General features: G+C 43.6%; 1 protein-coding gene across 1 annotated transcript in view; it reads right to left on the bottom strand.

Moving 5' to 3' along the window:
- Positions 1 to 13,579, bottom strand: part of LOC126091413 (acireductone dioxygenase) — a 74,628-nt gene that overhangs the window by 46,467 nt on the left and 14,582 nt on the right. Inside the window, exon 2 of the mRNA XM_049907060.1 lies at positions 9,187 to 9,310. Within this exon, the coding sequence (XP_049763017.1) occupies positions 9,187 to 9,309 (123 nt within the window). The 5' untranslated portion in view covers position 9,310. The remainder of the gene's footprint in view (positions 1 to 9,186; positions 9,311 to 13,579) is intronic.

The raw sequence follows: 13,579 nt of genomic DNA, 5'->3' as shown, positions 1-13,579 counted from the left end.
GATGAGCCAAGTACAACGGACCTTGTGATAGGTCAGAACAGAGCTGTGGAGGGGGGATGCACCACAAACATGTATAGGAGTGGGCCTGGAGAAGTGTTGGGAGGTGGGAAAGCTGGTGTTCAGAAAAAAGGGACCGTATGCAGATGGTGATCATAACCCCCACACCTGACCCATCATTGCATGAGATGATCTCCATATTTGTAAAGAGGAGACAGTAGTTTGGGTGCTCCGGAGAGCAGAGAATGTGTAAGACATACGCGACCAATTGTTGTTAGCACAGCCTCTGCTAGGAGGCTAGTCCAAAAGTCAGCAGCTGACAGCTGTACCCCAAAATGATGTATTGGGTCCAGCATCTATAATGTTGAAAATGATGCCAAGCCATATGTGAGACTCTTGTCATCTAGACAGGACTGGACCAATGCTGTGTAGAGCCTTATCAGAGTAGAGTCATCTGCCTCCACGTTGGTGTCACTGAGGCTTCAAAGATCATTGAGGTTTGACCAACATCTCCACTTTAGTTGACGAACATGAGGAAGCCATGTCAACCAGGCATCAAAGACCTGCCCCAAAACAAAACAATGAGACCACCACAATGAGGTATTGGCCATCTAGGTACAGATCCAAATGGGAAGGGACTGTATGGTGACAACAAAAATGCATAACACAGCTCCCGGCAGCCAAAAAATGGAAGCCATGAGTGACAGATCGAGATTGTGCTTGGTGTATTTCTCCCTACAGTCTGTGTTCAGCAATGCCCATCACAGATGAACAAAAATAAAAGCATAAACCATCTGCTTGCAAAGAGGGTGCCACCACAGGCCCCGCAGCCATGACCAGACCACTGACTGGCACTAAAAAGAGAGGGACACTTGAAACAGAACCCCTTTCTTCAGTGATGAGAGGTGCTACAAGGGGCCCAGCCTATACATCAAAAGTGCAACATGATACAAAGTTCTGGATAAAAAGCAGGCGTGGGCCATGGAGGCTACACTCATGCAAGATGGCAAGAATATGGTAGTACTGTGGGGTATCATAAACTTTATGCAGATCAAAGAAGACTGCAGCAAGGTTTTGACATCAGGCAAAAGTCATTCGGATAGCAGACTCCAGGTAGACCAAATTATCTGCAGTAGATCGGCCTTGGCAAGAACCACCCTATGTCAAAGCCAAAATATCCTGGGATTCAAGGATCCAGTACAGCCTTTGACTCACCATACAGTTAAGTACCTGGCAGAGGACACTGTTTAAACCGATTGGATGACAGTTGTCAGTCTGAAGAGGCGGTTTACCTGATTTCAAAATTGGAATAACAACACTTTCTTGTAAATGGGAAGGGAATTCCCCCTCTCTCCAGAGACAGTTAAAAAGGGATAGTACATGACATTGGCCAGCTACTGATATGTGTTGAAGCATTTGGTTGTGCACCTGGTCCATTATATTGGGCCATTATAAGGCTCCACGTGGCAGGGAACACAAGACAAAGGGAGTTGTTAAAGACAGTGTAGGCAGACAGTGAACTGACACTTAGGCCTGGGTGAAATGCTGAGCAAAATGCTCAGTGATAAGAGTCTAGGCTGGTGAGGATAACACCATGCAGGGAAATTCCTAGGACACCTGTAGGATGATAGCGGCCAAAACTGCGCCTACAGAGAGTATGCAGCCTTATGGCAGGGACATATTGTTCCCAACAAATCTATTTCTGGCGTTCCAGAAGATAACGGGCCCATGCAGGAAGCCATTTATAGGCAGGAGATGGTCAAGAGATGGATGCTGTTTGTAACATTGGAATGCATGACAGTGGTCTTTAATATCTGCAACAATTTCAGTGGTCTGCCAAGGGACAATCTTTCATTGGGAAGAACTTAAGGAAGAAGAAAATGCTCAAGCAGCTGCTGAAAGGTGGTGTTGGTCAAGCTCTGTACAGCCTCATCAACACTACTGTGTGGTGGAGCGGTTGGGATAGCAGCCTAGGAAAAGGCATCCCAATTCGCATTAGTGAACGCCCACCTGGGATAGCATTCAGGTGAGTTATGCTGGAGAAAAGAGAAGATGATCAGAAACTGAATGCTGTCTGCACAAATTGTTATGAGCTCCCCATTGAATGGAGGGGAAGAATACATAGCTACAGATGGAAAGATCATGACCGAGAAAGTGCTGCGTGCCACACTAAAGTGTGTGGGGTCACCAGTTCTGAGGAGATCTTCAACAATCCTACCCTGGTCAGTGGTTGCATTACCACGCCAAATAAGGTTATGGCCATTAAAAAATCCCCTGGGAGAAGGAAGGGGGAAAGGAGCTGTTGAAGAAGGGAAAGAAGAGCAGGAGGATGGTTGTGGGGAGATAAGGATTGCATATCATTACGCATTGGATCATAACAGCAACCACTTCCAGTACAGAATGAAGAGGACCCAGCAACTAACAATGTCCATGTGCACCAATGTACAGACACCACACAAAGGACCAACATACCAAGCATAGGGCTGACCCTTTTCTGACAGAAGCCTTGGAAACCATGAACTGTTGGTGAATGAATATCCACAAAAAGGGATTCCTGCAATACAACACAAACTACAGAGTAGAGATAAAGGAAAGACTGCAATTCCGGAAGGTGACAATAGTAACCATTACAGTTCCATTGGAGGAGTGTAGTGCAAGAGGCTGGATGGACATCGAGCGGTCCAGAATCAGTCATTGTGCCAAGTTAATGACCATCACTGGTAAGGACAGAGTGACAGCCATAAATATTAAATCAGGCCATGATTGAGAAGGACGGGGGAGACATCCCCTGGGATGTTAGGGGTTGGGAGGTAGGCCTGATCTCATGACTTATACATCTTCTTCTTCCACTTTGGAGGGTGAGAGGAGGCGTGGTCAGAAGAGAGGAAGTCTCAGCAATATCAGGATCTGAAAGAGAACAAGCAGCTTGAGGACCACAGAGCATGGGTCTTGCATGCAGCTAAGTTACAGGCTCTTTGTCCTGGAGATGTCAGGGAGAGCAATTCCTAACAGGTGCCAGAGAAGACAGTTCTTATCCAGCCAAGCAGGAGCGGTTATGTGAGGGGTGGTAGTGGGAACTGCTAGGGAGGAGGAAAGGTAAGGGGAACAGGCCAGAGGTAAGGAGGAAGGAGGAGGAAAGGAGGCAACAGACAAAAAGGTAGACATTAAAGAAACCGGGTGGAGACGGTCAAATTTCTGTTGGGCCTCAGAGTATGATAGACATTCAAGAGTTTTGAACTCCTGAATCTTTCTTTTGTTTTTCCAGATTGGGCAATTTAGTGAACAAGGATAATGTGGGCTGGAACAGTTCACACAATTGCACAGTGGGGTGCAAGAACTCCCCATGTGGAAAGGACAGTCACAGTTGCCGCAAACAGGATTGCATGGGGGGTGGGATATAGTGCTTCACATTATAACAGTAAATCATAACTGATTTTTTCTGGAAGGATATCACCCTTAAAAGGCAGGAAGGATGTGCTGGTATCAACACGATTGTCCTTAGGGCTTCTCTAGACTCGCCAGACAAAATGAATGCCGCACCATTCCAGATCAGTCGTGAGTTCCTTATCGGATTGAAGAAGGAGATTCCTGTAGAAAATAACACCCTGGGTCATATTTAAGGACTGGAGAGGAGTAATGCTCATAGGATTTCTCCTAAGTGCTCACAGGTACAACGGGAAGCTGACTAACTGGCAGAAGAGGTTTTAATCAGTAGGAGAACCAGATTGCATCTTATTAAGTGAATCAATTTTACCAAACTTACCTTTGATAGTTCTATAAAAGAGAGCAGTTTTGTAGTGGTGAAAGTCTCCCCATCTGTCTTGGAACAAATCAAGTAATGGGGAAAAGTTTTTGTCCCAAGTCAGCAGGCCCGGCTCTCCTCCCAGGGGGCGGTCAGGGAGAGAAAGGCTGAGGAAGCAGAAGTACGAGCAGGGAGAGAACCATTCCTGTCTGAAGAGATGGTGATGGAAGAGCGGCCAGAAGTATGGAGCTTAGCATGCTTCATCTGCAGAGTGTCCACCCTGGTACTATCCAATACGATGAGGGGCTCACCGCCCCCCCCCCCCCCCATGGGTGCCACCCAGCCATGGCAAGGGCCACCTGGCATGGTGGGCATGGTGGGGGTGGTGGTGGTGGTGGTGGTGGTGGTGGTGTGGGGTGGGGAGGGGAGGGGAGGGAGAGAGCACGAGAGGGAAGAGTGAGGATGGGAAAGAGTAGATATGGGAAAGGGAACACAGTCCAGGAAAGAGGAAAGGGTACAATAGCTCATGCCCGTCACACACACATACCCACAAAAGAGCTGTTGCCTCCCTCCCCACAACTACAGCAGCTTGTAAGATGGTTATACGGAAGATAATGTGTTTGTTGCTAATAGTCACTTGGCTGGCAACATTTTCAGACTGGATGCCTTCTTGCTGTTTGGGTTTTCTGTCACGGATGAAGTTCAGGTCTTCTTGGACATCGTTTCCTTCCAGGAACTTGATGACATTCATGCCTCTTTCATGCGTCTGTTCGAACGTGGCTTGGGATGTGCTACCAATTTTGAGGCACATATTTCTCTATGTCCAGATCGCTGCCCCATTTATGTCAGGCTCATTCACTTTTGGTCTCCCTATGGTGAAAATTAAACTTGAACTCTATTGCCTTCACAAAGCGGGGGTAATTGAACCAGTCACAACTAATGCTTGGGCCTCACCACTAGTAACTGTTAAGACACCAAATGCTCCATCTGGCTCTGTGGAGATTTTGGGTCAACAATCAATGTCCATGCACACATGTAAACCTACCTACCCCGTACCATGTCTTGAGAACCTCCCCACAAAGCTTGTCAGTGGTGAATATTTTTCTAAGATGCTGACTCCTATTTACAGATCTCACTGGATGAGGAATCACAACATTTTATGGTCATCAATACACCCTCTGGCTTGTACAAATACAAATTTTTGCCCTCTGGGATCTCTTCAGTTCTAGCACTCTTCCAGAGATACCTGGAATAGTTAACTTTGTCCACTTCCACTTGCATCAATTACCTAGATGACTCATACTCTCTTTACTAAGTTGCGTGATGCAGGGCTCAAAAGTGTCACCTACACATTGCCTGTTTCTTCAGTAGCAAGTGGAATACTCTAGAAACTTGCTCAACAAAGACAGGATTCAGCCCACTGACAGCAATGTTTCATCTGTTGACTCTCTCCTGCATCCCCAAAACCTACAGGAGCTGCAGGCTTTTTTTGGGTAAGGTGAATTATTATTCTAAGTTCCTCCCTCCAGCACCACACATTATGCACCCACTGAACCAGTGCAGAAGATTTGCATTCTGCTCCAGTGGTCATCTGCCTGTGAGCACACTTTTACCCCATCAGAGCAGATGTAATGTTTGGCACAATGCATTACACCTTTTTCTCCATCATATTCCCTTGTTTTGGCTGCTAATGCTTTCCCCTGTGGCACTGGCAAAGTGCTGGTGCACCATAACAATGATGGACTGAGCAACCCATGACCTATGCGTAGAAGACACTGATGCCTGCTCAAAGGAACTACTCACAGATTGAGAAAGAGGCTTTATTGATCATGTTTGCCATTAAGAAATTCCATGTATACCTCTTTGGGACTAAGTTTAGTGTCATTACTAATTGAAAACTGTTGGTGGCAATCTTGGGTCTTACTCTTGACTTCCAGAGTGGAGAGCTATAGAGAGAGACACCGTCCTCCAGCATTACTTTTCCTCAACAGAAGTAGCTGATACCAGAAATTTTCAAATTTTGAGCAGGTCAATATTATCTCAGCTGTTTTTCTAAAAAAATCATATGACTTTGTACACTATGTGTTGCATTTCAAACTAAAATCTATATGAAGAAATCCTTTTTTCTTCGTTGTTACAATCAATATGTACTAGCTCTGGATGTTTAGGAACATTTGAAATTACGAAATAATTGGCACACTTAAAATTTCTATTATTAATTATGCAATTTGATACTGTTTATTATGTTTATTTCTGGATTCATTTATAAATTAATAGAAATTCATTTGTCAAGAAAGATTGAAAACCTTTTGGAATATTGTTATTAATGCAGAGGAAGTAGTAATGGGCATGCCTCTGATGTGATCGGATGTATTTTTGTATTTTGAAAGAACAGTGTAATTTGGGCTTTGTTAATGTGAAAATTCAAAAGACAGTGTGATACAGTAAAATGAGAGAATAAATTATTGCAAAAACAAAAAAAAATTCACAGACATTCTTCATAGTTAATTATGTCAATTGGAACCATGAGAACCTAAAATATGAAAATTTCAGCTTCAAGAATCAGACCCCTTGAAATTAAGAACCGGAGCCAACTACACGAAAAGAAGATAAGTTTATTGTAAATCTTACTCCTCTCATATTTTTAAAAAAAGAGACTTTACCATCGACAATAGTAGTGACATCAACAAATAGTGAGAGGGGCAGGTTACACAGCATTGGACTCTTTTCGTTAATTCTTAAAATTACACTATTAAGTACAACCTTACCATGCAACACTCAAACATGGATGCGCTCTCTCGTATACCCTCAAGACCAACCCAGCATTTGACCAACAGAAGCTCTGTTTCCAAACTGATGTAGAATGTCAATGCATCTTGGTTAGGTTTCCCATTACTGCTACTCACATTGCCATGACCCTATCTTACAGCATGTCATGCACTATGGAAATTTGTGGTAAAGTCTTATGGGACCAAACTGCTGAGGTTTTCGGTCCCTAAGCTTACACTAGACATAATCTAACTTACGCTAAGGACAACACACACACACACACACACACACACCCCCATGCCCAAGGGAGGACTCAAACCTCCGACAGGGGCGGCTGCACGAACTGTGACAAGGCGCCTCAGGGAGCTCGGCTACCCCACACGGCCTCGTGCACTATACGCTAATGGGTGACCTACTTATTTTTACAAATCGGCTGATGCAGAACTCTGGGCGTGGGCTCACCTTTCTCATTGTTTATCTGTTGTCTCTGATTTTCTCCAGCTGAAATTGGAGGTGGATACCCACCGTGTTGTCATCCTGATTACCTTTATGCCCTCATATCCTGAAACTCCTCCACTGTGGCCATTGGGTTACGTTGCAGATAAAAGCAGGTGACACGCCTACTCGTCAGACCTGAACAAAGACTTGGTGGCCACGATGTGCAGCTGTTCAACACGTGCCCAACATCAGCCTGCTGCTCCTCAATCTTTTGCCCTCGGACCCACTCCCTGTCACCCAAGGGACCATATTCATCTGGCCTCTGCTGGTGCCTTTTTGGACTATGTGGCTCATTCTGTGGATGCTTATTCCAACTACCCCTGTGTGGTTAGCATGGCGTCCACCACTATGGCTGCCACACTCAATGCACTTACCCAAATTCTAGCCATCAAAATGCTTCCCCGCACCCTCATGTCTGAAAATGGGCCCTAATTCACGGCTAGGCCACCGAACACTTCTACAACACCAATGGCATTAAACACCTGTTTAGCCAGCCTTATCACCCCTCCTCCAATGGTGAAGTGAAGCAGATGTTGTGTATGTTTAAACAACAAATGTTGAAAGTAGTGCACACATCCACCATGGCAGCAGGACTCACAATGTTCCTGAGCACATACAGGACCACCCCCATCCTTGACTGCAGCCTGGCAGAGCTCCTCTATAGGTGAAAGCCATGTACTCTCCTCCACCTTCTGGCACCACAGCCCTCAGAACACCGGACCTTACACACAGGACGATACCCTCAAGGTTTAGTAGCCTGGGTGCATTCCTAGGGAGCAAAACCTTCTTGGATGCTAATAATGGTGGTGAACATGCACGGATGGCACCTTACGATGGTTGATACTCTGTGAGGTTTGGAGCATCGGCACACCAACCAATTCTGTCCCCACTGCCCCCTGACTGTGCCACTATCAGTGGGTCACTCAGAGTTGGAGTGCCTGCCCTTGCAAACCCCTCGCCCATATGACAATAATTAGGGCTCTATGGCACCCTAGCAGTTCCTGTGGATGTGGAGGTTGAGACCTCACCACACCATTCCCTTAACACATCAACATTCTCCAGTGCGCTGCCCGACATCTCACGTTCCTTCTCCTAGCTGCTGGGCTCTCCTGCCAGTACAACGAACTGTGCCATCAGTTTACCTTCTGAAACATTGTCCAGGGTGTTCCAGGCCCTATGCACCCATTCTGGGAAGGAGGGGGGGGGGGGGGGGAGGGTAATTGGTATTCTAGCCCAATGAGTTCGAAAGCCCACCAGAATACTTGGACCTACACGACATCTGTTAGGTGCTGCTTCTAATATTTGCAACTGCTAGGTGCGGACCACACCTGATGGTCCAGCCTTTCAGCACCCATGGCCACGATATTTCTCACAGTGCAGGAGTCTGGACCTCAGTCGTGTCCCAACTGTGCTCTCATTTTTTCATTACACACAGCATTGTTTGGCTCTTGATATTGCTACATCTAAGTTTCCCAATTTGGTTGCCACTCTGGACTTTTTGTTCTGTCATGCTGTCTTGTTGTCCATCACTGATCTTTTTGTTCATGGCTTTCGACAACTCACAACCAAAGCTCTTGGCCAGTCGGCCAGCATCTCCTGACTGTGCCACAATTCCAGTTACTATACCAAGTATCGCCAAAACTGAGGGCAATATCAAACTACAGGTAAGCAGATCTTCACAATTTGAGTTTACACTGTGGTAATCTCCAAAAATCTTCATGAAAGTAATCATGTGCAATTAACGGTTTCATACATAAGTGCAAAGCAAGACATGAAGTTCCTCTATCCGATATCGTATTTGCAGTACACAGGACCAGAAGGAATAGGATAAACAGAAATATTTAGTATACAGATAGTGGTAACTGCCATCTTCTAACAACAACACTGCAAAAGTTGATACAGTTTTAATGACTGATGAAGCACAGCTCCACCTTAGAAACAGATGAAGCAATAAATCTGGGCACCAAAAATACAAGTGTTAAATGACCAAGCCTTGAACTATGCCCTACTTTATTTTAACTTGAGGTGAATGGCACAGTATATCCAGATGTCATACTCTTCATAATGCTTCTTGATAAGCAATAACATTAGTGTTTGTTGCAGTAAAATGGTATTACTGTACTTGTCACACATCAAGTGAAGCTTGCAATGCTTGCAATAGACAGCAATTCTGCACTTACCTTAAAATATTCAACACCAGTAGTCCTGTACAACTCATCAAGGTCTATGAACTGAGGAGGATTCCTATGATGCTCCAGCCGTTGGTCTGCATCAGAAGTGTCCATGAACCAAGCTCGAACCATCCTACAAGACACAAAAATATAATTTTAGAGTTACTGAACAGTAAAAATATTACATATGTTGTTAATTCATACTCAAATGCAGGTTTGGCAGATTGAAAGGTGGAATAAATGTTATGAGGATAAGTCCATCAATTTGATGCACCTTAACAGTTCAGCTTATGAATGAGACAAATGTCTCCATTGTGTATGAGAATTAGTCACATCAAATTGGCAATATATTTCTAAAATTGAAATGAGAAAAAGCATCTATAGTAGAGAAACTCTTTCATTTCACACACAAGAAATGTGTCCAACACGGATGACATTCGCATGGAAAACATAGGTTTAATGAACCCGTGACAAAGTCAGCGGCCACCACTGAAAGGTGAATTCAAGCATGTGTTTATGACACCACTAGACTGGTGGGAGTTGTGTGCTTTGCTATCTTTATGCAGTTTCTTATTAAATTTATATTGACTCAGACATTTGTGTCCAACTGACACAGTCATACAATATGCCATGCCATACACAGAAATTAACACCATCAGTTTTCTGGCTGGTTTGCTGAGGCCTGCCACAAATTCCTCTGTTGTGGTAACCTCTTCATCCCAGAATAGTACAAGCATCTTATGTCCGCTTTATTTGTTGAATGTCTTAACAGATGTCCTATCATCCTGTTACTACTTCTTGTCAGAAAATTACATCATTATATAGAAACTAACATATCTCTCAGCAGACATCTGAATATTGGTTGTACCTAATGGAATATGTTGTAATGGCGACCGGAACGGTCGCAGGGTGGTAGTGACGGAAACGCGGCCCGGGAACAACAAAACAATGGGTGAGGACGGACACGACTAATGAAGGACCTTACGACACAACAAGAACAGACAACAGAGTCACAAACCAAACAAGACAACCATGTCCACTCGTAAAGAAAACACAAAAGTCAATACGCTGTCTAATGTGAGGCGATATGTCCTGAGACAAACGCGAGGTTAGACTGGCAGGCTGAGCGACAGGCAGGTGCTTAAGCACTCAATCGGAGACGCCCTATTGGCCGCTGGAACCACTTGTTCCACTGTGGCGCCCTCACTCTAAATGCGGGCAAGGAGGTGCGCGCCGCCACAGCTTATGACGCGATGGTACCAGAGGATAGATATTAATTTTTCTTCATTCTACTATTTTCAATCAATTTTCTTTTTATTATGATGTTCAGATTTTGTGCTGCATTTTATTGCACAGAAAAATATTTAAAAATTAGTAGCATTTAGTTTGTTTCATAATTAAAGCGATTTTGAAAAATACCAACACTTTCTGACATCAGGTCTTGGAATTGCAAATAATATTGTTGCCAGCAGATGCAAATGGTCTTTAATAGTATTTATTTATGCGTAAATGTTATGAAAATATGCATCAGTGTCATTATGTACACCATGTGATCAAAAGTATCTGGACATCCCCAAAAATATAAGTTTTTCATATTAGATGCATTGTGCTGCCACCTATTGCCAGGTACTCCATATCACCAACCTCTGTAGTCATTAGACATCGTGAGAGAGCAGAATGGGGCACTCCAGGGAACACACAGACTTCAAACATGGTCAGGTGACTGGGTGTCAATTGTGTCATAGGTCTGTACGCAAGATTTCCACACTCCTTAACATCCCTAGGTCCACTGTTTCCGATATGATAGTGAAGTGAAAATGTGAAGGGACACATATAACACAAAATCGTACAGGCCGACCTCATCTGTTGATTGACAGAGACCACTGACAGTTGAAGAGGTTCATAATGTGTAGTAGGCAGACATCTATCCAGACCATCACGCAGGAGTTCCAAACTGCATCAGGATCCACTGCAAGTACTGTAACAGTTAGGTGGGAGGTGAGAAAACTTGGATTTTATGGTTGAGCAGCTGCTCATAAGCCACACATCATCATGTCGGTAAGTGCCAAACGATGCCTCACTTGTGTAAGGAGCATAAACATTAGACGACTGAACAGTGGAAAAAACTTTGTGGAGTGATGAATCACGGTACACAATGTGGTGATCTGATGGTAGGGTGTGGGTATGGCGAATGCCCAGTGAACCTCATCAGCACCCCTTGTTGGTTTGCATGGCACTATCACAGCACAGATCTACAATGATATTTTAAGCTCCTTCTTGCTTCCCACTGTTGAAGAGCAATTCGGGGATGGCGATTGCATTTTTCAACATGATCAAGCACCTGTTCATAATGCACAGCCTGTGGAGGGAGTGGTTACATGACAATAACATCCCTCTAATGGACTGGCCTGCACAGAGTCCTGGCCTGAATCCTATTGAACCCCTTTGGGATGTTTTGGTAGACTGACTTTGTGGCTGACCTCATCAACCGACCTCAATAATTCTCCTCAGTGCGGCATTCCATGAAGAATGGTCTGTCATTCCCTAAGAAACACCTGATTGAATGCATGTCTGTGAGAGTGGAAGCTGTCATCAAGGCTAAGGGTGGGCCAACACCATATTGAATTCCAGCATTACCTTTGGAGGGTGCAAGAAACTTGTAAGTCATTTTCAGCCAGGTGTCCAGATACTTTTGATCATATATTATATGTACATGCAGAAATGTATGAAATATGATTTTTCTTCTTTTTTCCCATATTTGTTATATGAACTACATAACATCTTTTAACTTAATCATCAGTGCTTGTAAAATTTTCCAGTTATGCAGTATAAAGGAATGTTTGGCCCTTGCTTTGAAAGGGGAATATTTTAAGGAAAGTGACCACATCAACCCATGTAAGTAAATGTTTTATGGCTGACTATTTTCACACTGAAGCTTTTGAGTCAGTTGCTGCACCTTCACATTTCAATTTTTCTTTGCATTTAACACACAGAGAGAAAAAGAAAACAGCCATTTATAGAAATATGCAATTTACATTTGTGAGGCGAGTTGCGGCGCTCTGGAAATATTATATGTTCAGAGTTGAGGCGGCCACACAGGACGCTCATCAAAGCTGCGGCCTGGCAGCAACCACGTGGTGCCGAACATTAGCTGAGCATGAGGGGAGCCCCAGCACGTAGTCCATCAAGCACATGGCTGGGAATTCCTTGGTGACGCTGTGCACTGGGAGGGCTAAAGATGGCGGTCTTTGTGAAACCTTAATGGCAGGCACTTCACAGTTCATATAGAAATTAACAGTAGCCAGATGAATCATGATACCTCAAAAAGAAACATGTACATTACTATTATTTGCACGACGATTCTGATGGTGTAATCAGATTTTCAATACCTTTATTAGTTTAAACTTTAGTATATGATGGTAAATTATACAAGTAACACCCAAAAATGAATTTCCAAAATATAAATGCTTCATCCAATTTTGTCAATCGCCATGTCTTTAGAAAGCCTAAATTGGTATGAATTACTGGCATGTAACCTGAGTAGTAAATGAGTTATTGGAGGTCCAAGTGGCCGATTACTGTCGATCACGTCAAGCCGTAAGTACTCCACAGTTACACGAAAAAACGGTAGCAGGATGCTTATAAATATATTTATTCATCTATGTCTTTGTTTATATCCGATATATACTATTCATGAAGAAATTGGTTAAATATTTACTGTGTTTTAAAAAGCACAGAGACGTTAGGCTACTGGCTTACCTTTTGTTGCTATTCCTTTGATGTGTGTTCATTTAATTTGTTTATGTATTTAATAATGTGTGTTAGAGCGTGTTTATGGAGCAGCGGTAGGAATATTTATTTAATCTCAAGTTATTTAAATGTAAATCCAGTATTTCAAATGTGTTTCATTATATTTGTGTGGATACGTTGGCTTGCAGACATGGAGGGAGTGCTCTAGCCAATCACAGTACTTGTTACTAACAGAGACGTATGGAGTTTGGGGAGGAGAATCGTTTCCGGAGAGGACACGAGGCAGTTCTGTAGAGTACGGCACAGGACATAGGAGGTGCTGGACGTGACAGTGGTGGGAAAGACTTGGAGTGGAGCAGTTTGCGCGTGGTCGCGGGACATAGAAATACTTTGGAGTGCTGACTTGTGCACTTGTGAGATTTCCATGGTTTCTACAGTGAAGACGTAGTGAGTGTTTAGAAGTGAAAATATCGCGAGTTATGTTGTTGTTCATAGCTAATTATGTGCAGTAGGAATCATTTGTTTCCCTCTTATTCAACTTTTATTTTATTTAATTGCTGGACCATTGACACCAGTAAGACAGTACCTGCACATTTTGGTTAATTGCAATCTTTCATTTATAAATTTATATGTTACATTCATAATTCGCAAT

This window comes from Schistocerca cancellata, chromosome 1 (genome assembly GCF_023864275.1).
Source record: "Schistocerca cancellata isolate TAMUIC-IGC-003103 chromosome 1, iqSchCanc2.1, whole genome shotgun sequence".
Lineage (NCBI taxonomy): Eukaryota > Metazoa > Arthropoda > Insecta > Orthoptera > Acrididae > Schistocerca > Schistocerca cancellata.
Note: the sequence above shows the minus strand (reverse complement) of the source record. Positions and strands in the feature narration are given on the sequence as shown.